The sequence below is a fragment of the Strongylocentrotus purpuratus genome, unplaced genomic scaffold, assembly GCF_000002235.5.
Source record: "Strongylocentrotus purpuratus isolate Spur 01 unplaced genomic scaffold, Spur_5.0 spur5_scaffold_3, whole genome shotgun sequence".
Taxonomy (NCBI): Eukaryota; Metazoa; Echinodermata; class Echinoidea; order Camarodonta; family Strongylocentrotidae; genus Strongylocentrotus; species Strongylocentrotus purpuratus.
In genome coordinates, this window is record NW_022145609.1 from 18,568,949 (window position 1) to 18,582,877 (window position 13,929).

General features: G+C 41.9%; 1 protein-coding gene across 1 annotated transcript; it reads right to left on the bottom strand.

Moving 5' to 3' along the window:
* Positions 1–574: 574 nt before the first annotated feature.
* On the bottom strand, positions 575–13,704 carry LOC105441591. The gene is made up of 5 exons (XM_011672835.2): positions 13,509–13,704; positions 11,492–11,806; positions 10,768–10,845; positions 2,160–2,387; positions 575–951 (listed from the first exon to the last, which is right to left on the bottom strand). Exons 1-5 carry the CDS (start codon positions 13,702–13,704, stop codon positions 575–577), a joined length of 1,194 nt encoding a protein of 397 aa, XP_011671137.2.
* Between the last annotated feature and the right edge of the window lie 225 nt (positions 13,705–13,929).

Below are 13,929 nucleotides of genomic sequence, written 5' to 3' on the forward strand. Positions count from 1 at the left end.
CATGCCTTCCTATACTTAATTCTCTCCTCTCTTCCTTTCACTATTTTTTCTTTCCTATCAACGTTCTGTTATATACAATGTAATTTTCATAATAATGTCTATAATGTTCTTTCGGTAACTGTGTTAATTTATTATGGGCGTTCCCAACTCGAGCTACGCTTTCCGGGTTTTCGCCTCCTTCCGTCTCTGAATTAATTACTGTATAATCTATGTTGAAATAATTGTTACATATATCATGTATATATACATTGTGTTTTATATTGTGCTGTTGAGAAGGAAATAAATGTTAATAAATACAATACAATACAATCTGTAAAGTGCAAAAACGCAATTTGAATCATGTGCTATTAAAACCCAAATCTAATTTCCTATCATTAATATTTACTAATACTACTCATAATACCACTACTTCTAGCTTACTACTAATACAATTACTGTTATTAATATCGCTTTCATTATTATGAAAAACTTGATGTCAAACACATATCAAGGCATCAAACTGCAAATGATACGCCTAGCCGTTTATTGATTGATAAACAACTTCATTTTGATTCATGAATAAAGTCTGTTTGATTCATATTTCCTGGGCATTCTTCATGAAATATTTACAACCAAGTTGTTGTTCTATGATCATAATCTCACGTGCTAGGTCTAGGAAGCCATGCTCTACGAGTTTATCATTTAAGTCTCTGTGTTTCTCGGCCATCGCTATCATCTTAGGATTCATCTTTGCCAAGACATTATGCCAAGAACCCCTCATACCTATAGTCCAGTTAGCCACCCAGTCGTAGATCTGCCTGGAGATCTCGTTGTACGGTGTAGTCATATGCCAGAGTTCCTCATCTCCACTCAGTTGAAGTAGCTCCCCAAGGATTCTTCTTTGATCATGAGTCGATCCCCAAACTATGTGTTCAATGAATGCGAGACTTGTGTGTTCGGTGATGTATTCGCCTGTTAGAAGGAAGGAGGTAAAGGCCACACTTAGAAGATATGTTTTGTTCTATCAGAATGTTCACGCAATGAGTGGCAACATTACACTCTTGCACAATTTCCGGTTATACTTATTATTTTGGACGTGACTTGATATTTGAAATGCATACCTCTCGATCATCATTTAACAAGGCTACTGAGCACAGGAATAGTTATAGTTTATACGCAGATGACTCAAGCATATTTTATCCTCATCAGAATCCTCAAATTCTTGTTGAAACTGTACAAATTCGGACCTTGAGAATATTGCACAGTGGATTTTTGCGAATAGACTGTCACTGAACTTGGACAAAACCAATTTCATATTATTTAGCAATTCAATCTCCGATTTACCTGGAGATATCTATGTCAAAAATTGTCATTATTAAGAAAGTAAAATCGACTAAGTTTATCGATGATAGAATGACCTGGAAAATACATACAAATTATTTGTGTTCATTACTATCAAGAAATGCTGGTGTGATATACAAACTGAAACCTATGTTCCCATCATATGTATTGCAAATGTTGTACTCCACGTTAATGTTGCCCTACTCGAACTATGGTATTCTTGCCTGGGGTAGTTCTGGTTGTTCAAAAAAGAGCAATACGAACAATTTGCAATGCATCTATTCGTACTCACTCGAGCCCACTTTTCTTAAATACTAAAGTACTGAGAGTTCGGGATATTTTTAATTTACAATAAGGCTGCCTCATGTTTCAGCTGAATAACAATTTCTTAATTTCTTAATTTGTTTAAGAAAAAGAAACCAAGTCCACGACTATCCTACCCGACAGCCGGCCTCCCCCATACTCTGTGAACGGAGGGATACCATGCGTGTTACGAAAATGTCCGGTAAAGGGGTTTCAATAATTCATTGAATTTCCCCCCTGTCCCCAACAGAAAAAAATCTTCTGTGTGCCCATGCCTTGAGCCATAATGCATGGCCATACCAGGGAGGTGAGACTGCCCTGGCCATACGGAGGATTTTTTTAATGTTGGGGACCGGGGTAAAATTCAATGAATTATTGATAATTTATTGCATTTTCTCTGTTCTACATTCTTTGCTTAAATTCATTTTATAATTAAAAAAAAATGGGGGGGGGGGGGGCCTCAACCCAGCATGCCCCCCTTCTCACCCAGGACGATTATAGCTGCACTAATTTGCACACATATGCTCTCTTTATACCTGCAATGATTTCATCTGCGAGACCAGGCTTCCCGTTTCTCCGTAGTTCACGAGCTAAAGCTGCACGATAGTTGAAAACCGATGAACGTGGCTTCTCTTTCCATATTTTAACCAGCTCAAATGATGTAAATGAGTGCGCGGCATCAATATAGTCAGCTATTTCTTGGTCAGTCTGCTGTAGCGCATCTACAAAATTACCAGATTCTTCGGCAAGCATGCAAGAGGTAGCTTCAAAATGGAAAATAGTCAACAAGATCAAATTCTGAAACGGCCTAATTACACGAGTGTATTACATGTATTTGACTAAATGAAATCAATACCACGATTACGGATTCGACTACCCAACGTTCTTTTCTTTTGCTTGATAGTAAGGTGATCACACTGCCTGTGCAAACAGTCTGCCCCGCGAACACACACACACACACACAACAGCAGTCAGTTGGTAGAAATAGCAATTTTCGTAAATGTATTTTAAAAAAACTAAACAATATTTTTTAATTTTTATTTCACATATATTTCAAGCATACCTTTAACTACAATTTTGTGTAGTTTCATTGTTATAAGCATGTGAGAAATATATTAATTATTTAATTAAAATATTGTCTTTTCAGCCATGTGTGACATGGCCCGCTGATTTGGCAAGACGTTAATCTACATTTGCCAGGGGTACTTTTCACGCAACAAAGTCCTGCTCGTAATACACGAAAAATCGGCCCGTATTGACTTTACACACCGGACTTAGGGGGGAGGGGGTGGGGGGGGGGGTGCTTTCAAAGGGAGGGAACATGCATATGCGTACCCTAAATAACACTGAGTGAGGGGGGGGGTGGGATTCTGATACTCTCTCAGCCGAGGGAAGGGGTTGCCCCCTTGGAATCTCGGCCATGGAATGACGAAAAATTATTAAAATTGGCATATTGATAGGGTATCTATAAGAATAAGTCCGTGAAATTTCATATGTGTGTGTGTGCGTGCGCCATATGCTGGCGACCCCGTTTTGGGCTCCTCCAATTTTTTTCTGTTTTTTTTTTTGCATTGTCTTTTGTGATTTGTGAGGTTGTGAGTGCCTCAATTCGACTAGTATGATGCATGGATACCACAGGACAGTTGTTGACTGATTTTGGAATCTCAGCCCTTCAGAAGTCTTGGTATCATTTTTTTTCTGATCGTGGACTCATTTCACTTGTACTTACCTGGTGTTCCATATGTGCCTTAACGTGCCATGTTCTAGAGTTCAAGTGACTTGAATTAAGTGCCTTTCATGAGCAACCAAGCAGAACAACAATGTGAAGTTCAGGCAGTGGTCTATTGTCTATTGTGTAACTTCTATTCAGTAGCACCAATGACAATAGCTCTACACAAGGACTGTCCCCAGGAATGCCTCCTATCCAATATAGTGCTGGTGAACTGAAGTCAATATGGAAAGGTATGAATTCACTTCAGCGCAAGCTTCCATCTTCTACTTATGGACAACTGGAGACCTTTGGAATACAGAAGAGGCGCTATGGACATAGGGGCTGCCAAGGTGGTAAGAAGAAGATTATTCTGAGTGAAACAATATCTAGGAAGTGTACTTCCCATTCTGCTGCACATGTTCTACTAACTCTTGGACTGATTAACTGTCAATCAGCATGTAATAAATCTGATTTGATTAAGGATCATCTGATTGATCATGATGTTGATGTTTTAGCATTGACTGAAACCTGGTTCAAGTGTAGTGAGCCTCAGAACGCGGCCAGAATAACTCCGTCTAGATACAGACTGCTACACGTCCCTCGGAAGTATCGTAGGGGTGGGGGTGTAGATCTCTTATACAAGTCAAGCTTGTGCGTTAAAGCTACCAACATCAAACCAAATTCATTTGAGTTTATAGAAACTGAACTGTCCCACGGTAGTGTGAAGTTCAAGGTAATCGTGGTTTATCGTCCACCACCATCACGCAAGAACAGTTCTACGTTCACCGAGTTCATCCAAGATTTTTCGGCTATGCTGGATAGACATTCCTTGTTTACGGGGAAACTATTTATTCTTGGAGACTTTAATGTCCACTGGGATAATCAACAATCCAGTGACACCAGAGCTTTGCAGAGACTACTCTTTGGTCATAATCTGCAGCAAATAGTGGACGAAAGTACTCATGAGTCAGGTCATTCTTGACCTGGTCATCATCCGCATTGATGCCGAGAACATTATTTCTGTGCTTATCCAGGACTCTATATCAGATCACAGCTCGGTTCACTGTCTCCTTCAGCTAGACAAACCTAAACCTGTGAAGAAGAAGATGACCTATACCGTACGTTGAAGTCTATCAATCCTGCTCAGCTTAGACCGGATATTGAAGATTCAAGTCTACTTTAAAACTTCTGTGGTGCTGTTGATGACTTAGTTCACCAGTATAATGTAATGCTAAGGGAATTGCTGGATAAACATGCTCCGTTGCAAACATGTGTTATTGTGGAACAGCCGGCAGTCACTTGGTACAATGAGGATATCGCTAATGCGAATTAAGCGACAGCTTGAACGACGATGTCGGTGGACTAAGGCTTTAGTTGATAAAGAAATCTTCAGAAAGCAGAGAAATCGAGTCAACGAATTGTTTGCTGATGCTAAAGCCGACTTCTAAAATGAACTCATAGTAGATTGTGGAAACGACCAGAATGCACTCTACGCCATCATCAATAAGCTCCTGCACCGAAAGACTAAATCGACTTCGGCACTTCCACATCATTCCTCAACTGGTGACCTAGCCTCTAAATTCTCAAGGTATTTTATTGGTAAGATTGAGTCCATTAGATGCAACCTGCAGTCAGATATGTCTTCGACTGATGGAGTAGAGTTAGACAATGATGTAACCTTCTTTTGCAGTGAGCGTCTGACTACACTTGCGCCCACAAGTCCGCTAGAGGTGCATAAAGTAATTCGAAGGACCCCTGCCAAGTCATGTTCGCTGGATCCGATTCCTACCTCAGTTGTAAAGGAAAATGATGACTTGATGGCTATGCTTATTTCAAAGATAGTCAATGCTTCTCTACAGGAAGGGAAGTTTCCGGAAGAACTGAAACTTGCTCACGTTACTCCTGTACTGAAGATTTCATCCCTAGATCATGATCAGATGAGCAGTTATAGGTCTATATCTAACCTGCCTTTCCTCGCCAAAGTCCTCGAGAAAGTAGTCGCCAAAAGACTGGCATCACACCTTCAGGACTGCGACCTTCATGAGACCATGCAGTCTGCGTACAAGAGGCTTCACAGCGTGGAGACTGCTCTTCTGAAAATATCTAACGACATCCTGAGGGCAGTCGACAACAAGAAAGCAGACTTATCTGCTGCATTTGATACAATTGATCACAAAATCCTTCTCCAGAGGCTTCAACGGGACTTCAAGGTTGATGACACTGCCCTGGAATGGTTCAGGTCACATCTTCACTGCGGACGACAGGCTGTGAACATTAATGTCGGATGAAGCTTCCTTGACCTACGGCGTTCCACAGGGTTTCGTCCTCGGACCGATACTCTTTACGTTATACACTTCCCCTCTTGGGAACGTAGCCCGTCAACATGGTCTACAAGTCCACTTCTACGCAGATGACACTCAGCTGTATGTGACATTCGATCCAAGAGTAGCAACTTACGGTAAGCGCCCGTAACCTTGGGGTCTACTTTGATCAGTCCATGAAAATGGACAGGCATATTTCACAGCTATGTCAGACCGCTTACTTCCAGCTTCGTAACATTGCAGCCATTAGACCATTACCTACGAGGATGCCCGACCCCCCACTCCGGGGTCGGAATGACCGCATGCGTGTTACCAAAATGTCCGGTAAAGGGGTACTTTTCACGCACCAAAGTCCGGCTCGTAGTACATACAATTGACTTTACACACCGGACTTAGGGGGTGTTTTCAAAAGGAGAGAACACGCATATGCGTACCCTAAAAATACCGAGTAGCGGGCGAGGATGGCAGCAGAAAGCCTTATCCATTCACTCATTTCCGCTAGACTTGATTTCTGTAACAGTCTTCTAGCTGGCCTTCCTTCTGCAACCTTGAACAGACTTCAAGCAGTACCGAATGCAGCAATACGTTTGCTTACTGGGCCGAGGAAGCATGATCACATCTCTCCTGTCCTGGCTGAGCTACATCGAATTCAAGGTCCTGCTGCTCACATTTAAGGCAATTCATGGCCAGACCCCAGGATATGTGTCATCTTTAATCGAGCGGCGTCATCTTCGCCCTGGACTTCGCTCATCTGGCATCACTCATTTCAAGGGATATGGAGACCGGCCATTTTCCTCTATTGCTCCTCGCCTGTGGAATTCCCTCCCATCATCTATTCGCGAAATTGAAATTGGACCACTTCAAAGCTTCACTCAAAACTCACATCTTTCTACAGACATTTAAATGCTAATTTTATTGGAGGAGCTCGCGCCTTTGAATGTTTTTTTCGGCAGTCCGGATTGACATGCCCCGCGGTCCGGACTTTGAGAAGCCCTGCTGTATCACATGAACCGTTTTCACACCTGGATTTTTGCAGGGCTAAGAGGGTTTTTAGCTCTGCAAGTTCACGGACTATCTTCTGTGTTCACACCTGGTTTTCCGAAAGTGGGTTTGCACCGCAAGTTCCTGGGCTAAGCTGGCCCTGCTCCCGAGTAGGTTTAGCGCGGCAATTGCGGCACTAACGGCGCTAACCCCGCAATTGCCGGGCGAACCTGTCAGGTGGGAAAGCATGAGCCGTTAGCCCGGGATATCTTTCGAATGATGGTGCATGTATGAATAATCAAAAACACGAACCGGCACCCATAACAACGGCGAGTTTTCGTGGTACAGCTAGGAATACATTTTATTTACGTGTGTACATTCAATCAGTGCAGCTCAGGCTCGTGAAAACGTACACTTGTGTGTATGTTGTCAATTCGCACAGATCATTTATTTGAAATCGTATTAAAACTGTGGCGCGCCATTTTGAAGAACGGCTTGCAACGAACAGTCACATATCACGAATCAATTTACGTTCACGTATTGCGCCCTCTCGTGAAACAGGTCACCCAAATCTACAAAGAGTTGGATTACGTGACCCAAATTTTTTTTTGATTTGCTATATGCAATCTACGAAAGCTCACGTAAATTGACGCTGGTGTTTAAGAAAATAATGAAAATTGTCATTGAGAAGAGACTAATGGGAAAAAAGCTGCTTCAGGCCAGAATCTGTTGTGTAACTCTGTGGTTTACTCTGTGTATATGTATGCTCGACTAATTCAGTAAATGGATGAAACAAATACTACTACTATTATTTCTTGTACTAAAATAAAATGTAAAAAATATATAATGTACAATAAAATGTAAAAATATAAAATATAGTATCTTGTACGGTGCAATGATCGACGTGGCGATCGAGGCTAGCTGGCGCGGATCAAGGGGGGGGGGGGGCCTTGCCCCTCGCAAAATAAGGGGGATATCAGTTGCAAATTTCCTGCCAACAAGTTGCAGTTAGGGGGGCCAAAAGGCCCTTGCCCGCCCCCCCCCCCCCCCCCCCCCCCAAAAAAAAAGGGGGGGAAGGGAAAGGGAAAGAGGAGAGCTAAAAGGGTACAAAAAAGAGGAACAAGAAAAGAAAAAGGTGAAAAGAAGGGGAAAACAGTTGCGATTAATCCCGCCAACAATGTGTGGATCGGGGGGCTGAAAGGCCCTTGCCACCCCCTTGCAAACTTGAAACAGAGAGAAGGAAGGGAAAGGAAAGAAAAAGAGGAGAGAAAGGGAAAGAAAAAAGAGAAAGAAGTAAGGTAGGGAAGATCAGTTACGATGTTTCCCGCCAACAAGGTGTAGATCGGGGCGGGGGGGGGGGCACTGGCGTACAGATGGGGGGGGGGGGGGAAGGATTGGGAAGGGGCGGTGGGGTGACAGATGCCCCAAAGATATATAATTAGATACCGGTGATTATAAATGTTGCTGAAATGACATAATTTTCCGAGATTTTGGCTCAATGTTTAGTAAATTCATAAAAAAAGAAAGAAATAAGAATGACCTGCATTTGTCACAAATAATAAGGTGTCCAAATTTGCTCATCTGACCGTGATTAAGTACCTAAAACCCCTGAGCTTCTGGGGGCTCTGGCCCCTGAATTCCACCTAGGGCCCTAAGGCGGGCATCTGGATGCTCATCTGACGGTAATTAAATGCCTATACCCCCTGAGCTTCTGGGGGCTCCACCACTTAACTCTCACAGGGGCTTCGCCCCTAGGCCCCACTACAATTTACGCAACGCTCTACCTGATCGTAAATACCACCCCCACCACCTACTTAGAGAAGCGTTCAGCGGGGCATGCATGTAAGAGTGGGGTGGTGCAGATTTTTTCGTCTACCCCCCCCCCCCCATCCCCAAACGATTTTGCTAATTTCGCCACTGCCGGTGTCACCATTACGTACCAATATTTGGCTCGCAAACAAATTCAAATTTGGCCCCCCCCCCTTTATCGATGATACAAAGTGAGAATGTAAGTATACTTAGGGATGATTATAACTTTAACTATAATTTTTCAGCTGTTGTGATTTCAGCTGGTATAAACTCTGTAATGACATGCTTATTTTAACTTTAGCTAATCATTATAATGATTAAATAATGCGATTAAAAGTGAATGGGACACCGATTTGTCTTGCCATATTCCACTTCCAGTCGTTCAAAAAGTCATGCATAACTTTACGAACGTGCATCTTTATGAAACACTAGGCCAGGCCATCAGCAGTCTTACTCTCACTCTGTCTCACTCGACTAATTATTTTCAACCAGGAAGCTCGGCGAGGCTAGGCCAGTAGCTAGGCCAATGCATGCATACAAAAATGCATGCCCAAAGTCCACTGAAGTGGCAAAGCAGTGTTGTGCCGTGGCCGCGAAGCCGTAGATAGTATCGCATGTCACTACAGAGTCTATACTAGCTGTAGCTGAAATCACAACAGCTGAAAAGTTATACTTATAATCATCCAAAAGTATACTTACATCTAGACCGAAAGCTTCAGTCTCTATACCGTCGGTTGTTCCACTGAGACTACGTCTGGCTCCACTAGACCTCCGGTTATAGAGACAGAACGATCGCCTATGCCAGCCTATGTTGAAGATATCACGGCTAGATTTTAGCCGTTAGGCCCCTCCCACAAACATGAACAAACTTGCCACGGCCGTATTGTTATGCCCCCAAAATCCCCCAAAATGTCATTTTACCTCGTGCATATCCAATTTTACATTAGGCCTAGGCTATAATACATCGGTTCCACTTACTAATTTGATTGAAATAATCCGTTTAATGGTCTCTTTTAAGGAAATTATGGGTCAAAATCGACATCCATGTTGAAAATCTTGCAAGCCGTGTTAAACTCTCGCTGCCGTCAATCTCATCCCTTCTAGTCTACGCCGAAGGCAAAATAATTATGAAGGAAAAACTGTGCGCCATCTACACGTTCGTAATGGCGTTATCACAGTTTTTCCTTCATAATCATTTTTGCCTTCGGCGTAGACTAGAAGGGATGAGATTGACGGCAGCGAGAGTTTAACACGGCTTGCAAGATTTTCAACATGGATGTCGATTTTGACCCATAATTTCCTTAAAAGGGACCATTAAACGGATTATTTCAATCAAGTTAGTAAGTGGAACCGATGTATTATAGCCTAGGCCTAATGTAAAATTGGATATGCACGAGGTAAAATGACATTTTGGGGGATTTTGGGGGCATAACAATACGGCCGTGGCAAGTTTGTTCATTTTTGTGGGAGGGGCCTAACGGCTAAAATCTAGCCGTGATATCTTCAACATAGGCTGGCATAGGCGATCGTTCTGTCTCTATAACCGGAGGTCTAGTGGAGCCAGACGTAGTCTCAGTGGAACAACCGACGGTATAGAGACTGAAGCTTTCGGTCTAACTTACATCCTGACTTTGTATCATCGATAATCTGCGGCTCGCTGAGCGCTGGCTAGCCTCGATCGCCACGTCGTTGAACGTACCATGCCGGCCTCGTCCTCGTCGATATCGTCGCGACGCGTTGTCAGCTAGCTAGTCGCAAGCGATACGTATACTGTACGTACGCACATACATTAATCATATTACGGTGGCATCATGACTAGTCTTAGTAACAAGCGCTTGCAATTTTAAAAATATTGATTAAACACTCACGTCACGTTTTGGTAGACATGATCATTCGTGTTTTACCGACGTGGAAAATAACGAATGTTAGGCCCTACACTTCGTAAATTAGAGTTACCTATTCTAAGAAACAGCGCAAAACGTGAACGTGACACGTGATACGTGATATGTGACTGCTCGTTGCAAGCCTTGAAGAACGAAGTCGACTGCCAACTTTGGTTGTGGAGTCGTAGAACTGCACTGCGCGTGCGCACATGCTATGTCATTTCAATCTTCTAAATATTCCGATAGTCCCGGGCTAATGCATAGCAGATGTAAAAATAGGCAACGTTTTAAAGCCCGGGCTAAAAGTTAACCCGGGTTAATATACCAGGTGTGAAAACATAATTTCTTAGCCCGGGCTATCCTTATCCAGGGCTAAGGATAGCTAGGGTTATCTGGTGTGAAAATAAAAACGTTAATGCATTAAAAGATAGGTTCTTACCTTGATCAGCACGCCTTCCTGCGCTTTGGTTTGTTGCTACGGAGATATAACAAAGCTCACCATAGCTCATGTTGTACTCTTGAAAATCAAAACAGTCAAAAACAAAAAATGCTAGACATAAATTTCCTTTTCTTTGAACAATATATTTATTATTAAACGATGTTGTAGGGAAGATTTGCGACTACAAGTAAATTTCAACTGTATATTATCAGCACCTAATCTTATAATGTGGATATCGACTCTAGCTATCGAGTAAGTGGCCACTTGCTTTTTTACTAGGTGCCTTATCTATTCCAAACATTGGCGACCAAGGCTTTCCATCTAGTACCTCTATCTCTGGTTCCACTAAGGTCCGGGGGGGGGGGGGGGTACTCAGATTTGGTTTGGACGGGGTTGTGCCGCTGAAGCATCGAAACCCCTACACATATTTTAGGGTCATTTGGGGGATTTTTCCCACAAGTAAAGTACTTCTTTCGCAATTTTTAGGGACCCTTTTTTAGGGATATTTTTGTTAAAAATTGGACCCATGTTAAGGAAATTTTTGAGAAAAAATGACCCATTAGGCGGCATCCCCGTATGTTTTAATATGTGAGTACCCCCCTGGACTATAAGATCAATCAAAGTTCTTAAAATTGTTTTACTACAAAATGAATCTTGCCATAGCATTTTTATAACTGGGTGATCCTTGTGTACTTTACACATTGATTATTAATATCATTCTTACCAAACAATCCTGTAATAGCGACATTTCGATAGTGATGTACCGCTATCGAATTGTAGAAGAGAGATCGTTTATAGTCCTCCCCAACGAACTGTAGGAGTTGACCTTCCAAGGGTGCGCATACATCTGTAATGAGTAACTTAATGGTACCAATCTCAAGATGTGAAGGACGAAACGTGGGTCGATATGATTTCAGTTCTGTGGCATTGATTTGTAGCTTTTTAGCGATAGGGAAAAGATCATGCATGAGCAGATGAAAAGCCAGATCAACGAGTTCAGCTTTGTAGATGTATGGTCCTCTCATAGTTGGCAGCACACCTGGAGATTACAAACAGACAACCTTGTGAATGATTACGTCTATATACCAGGGATTACAGGCCACGAACATAATGTATGTTCCAAACATGTTTTTTTTTTATAATGATCATTACAGTTTAACCTGACGATGTATTTCTAATAAAACAGAGTAAATAAACACAACCATAAAATTGCGAGGCAATTCTAATTTAGATTAGTATTACATTGACGCTTATCTTCATGAATATTCATAGCCATCTAGTTGGTCGAAATTGGAGTCGTGATTTTACCCATGCCCGCCTATACCGGCCAATAGTCTGTTAAAAGGTGCCCGCGTGCCCGCCTACCGGTCAATAGTCATTTAAAAGATGCTTGCATCCCCGCCTAAACCGGTCGATAGTCTTTTAAAAGATGCCCGCATAAATAAATTTTGGTGAGATATCCCCATTGGTTTACGTGTAAAAAGTTTATTTGTGCGAGCACGGATACAAAATACACTGCAATGTTTGTGCGATTCCCGAATGATAGTAACATTCAGGCAACTTTCCAGCGAAGATTTACAGACAATGTCTTACATTTTCTGTGTTTTTTTACCCAGTCTTTACATTAAAAAAAAGGATAAGATTTTTGTAAATTCGGTATATAAAAGATATAAAGACTGCTTTAATATTCGAGGCATATTTGTTTTTATATGCTCTTGAGGACGTTACATCCTGATATCAGCCCTCAACACGCCTCGGGGTGATATCAGGATGTAACGTTCCCTTGAGCCTATAAAAAAACCCTCTCATAGCAGTCATATCAATAATATAAACATGAAAAATGCGACTGCGTCTTTTATATGCCCCCCGCCTTAAATTCAGTGAAGGTAATGGATGGAATAATTCTTGAAATATCCATGATGAAAACAAAAAGCATGAAATGAAATGTCAACCAAAGACTATGATCTTTGACCTTTGACCGGTTATTTAAAAAATCTTATCAGATCGTCTCCCTTTGGTGATACATGTTTTCACCAAGTTTAGTCACGTGGACCGACGTAGTAGTAGGTCCATGGTTGAAGCTCATACCTAGTAGTTCTTGAGATATCGCGATAACAAGGCTATTACCTGACATTTCAGAGAATGACATATGACCTTTGATCTTTGAACTACCTACCCCATAATTTTGATCAGGACGTCTTCCTATGATGGTACACGTTATCACCAAGTGTGAAGTTCATACCTCATGAGATATCGCGATAACGAGGGCAATACCTGTAATGTCAGAGATTGACGCATGTGACCTTTTGCTGTGACCTAGTGAGTAACTCACCCCACTGCATATCACAAAGTACGGGGTTCAAATCCAAGCACAGCATTAACGTCCTACCTTTGCAATGCGAAAGTTATGGTAGTTTGCTCTACATTATATTGCGAGCGTCTGTAAAATGACGCCTGGCTGGAATGCTCCCCAATGACAGAGACATTATGTATTAAGCGCTATATAAAATCGGAATATTATCATCTATATTTCCAAGAGGCGAGTCAGATCGCTTTCTTATAATAATACAGATCGTCACCAAGTTTGAAATTCTTGCCTCAAGCGGTTCTTGAGATATCGCGATAACGAGAAAGTGGGACGGACGGACGGAAGGCCGCGTAACCCGAAAACCACAATGCCTCCGGCACCAAATTTGGTTGGTGGAGGCATAACAAAATATATGTATGTGATAAGAAGATACCTCTGAGGTTGTTTGATTGTAAGACCGAAGAGAGTTGCATGAATTTCTCCTCTAAAGGTTTTTCTGTCGTCTCGCTTTTCCATTCACAAAGACTGTCAAACCTTTTCCTTTCATCTTTAGCATCATCATCACTGTAGGCAATGTGTAATTCCTTGCAGATTTCCTTCATTGATTCTTGGGTAAGATGATGTGACATCGATTCGAGTTCCTCTAGTGAAGGCCAGATCTGATCTAAGTTGGGATCTAACCATAAACAAATGTAAAATTTCTTAATAAGACAGTTCGATTATAGAACATCGTCCGGTCGACTTTAGTTATAACGAGATGTGTATTTAAAAAATATGTTCAATTTGAAGACGATATCATGTATACGGGCACCTTATCAGGGGCACATCGCCTTTGGCATACAACGAAACTGCCC

Coding starts and splice junctions, on each gene's coding strand:
- LOC105441591 (XM_011672835.2), bottom strand. CDS start 13,704: ATGTCACATCATCTTACCCAAGAATCAATGAAGGAAATCTGCAAGGAA. Junction 11,807..13,508: donor ACAATCAAACAACCTCAGAG/GTATCTTCTTAT, acceptor TGTAATCTCCAG/GTGTGCTGCCAACTATGAGA. Junction 2,388..10,767: donor AGGAAGGCGTGCTGATCAAG/GTAAGAACCTAT, acceptor TCCATTTTGAAG/CTACCTCTTGCATGCTTGCC.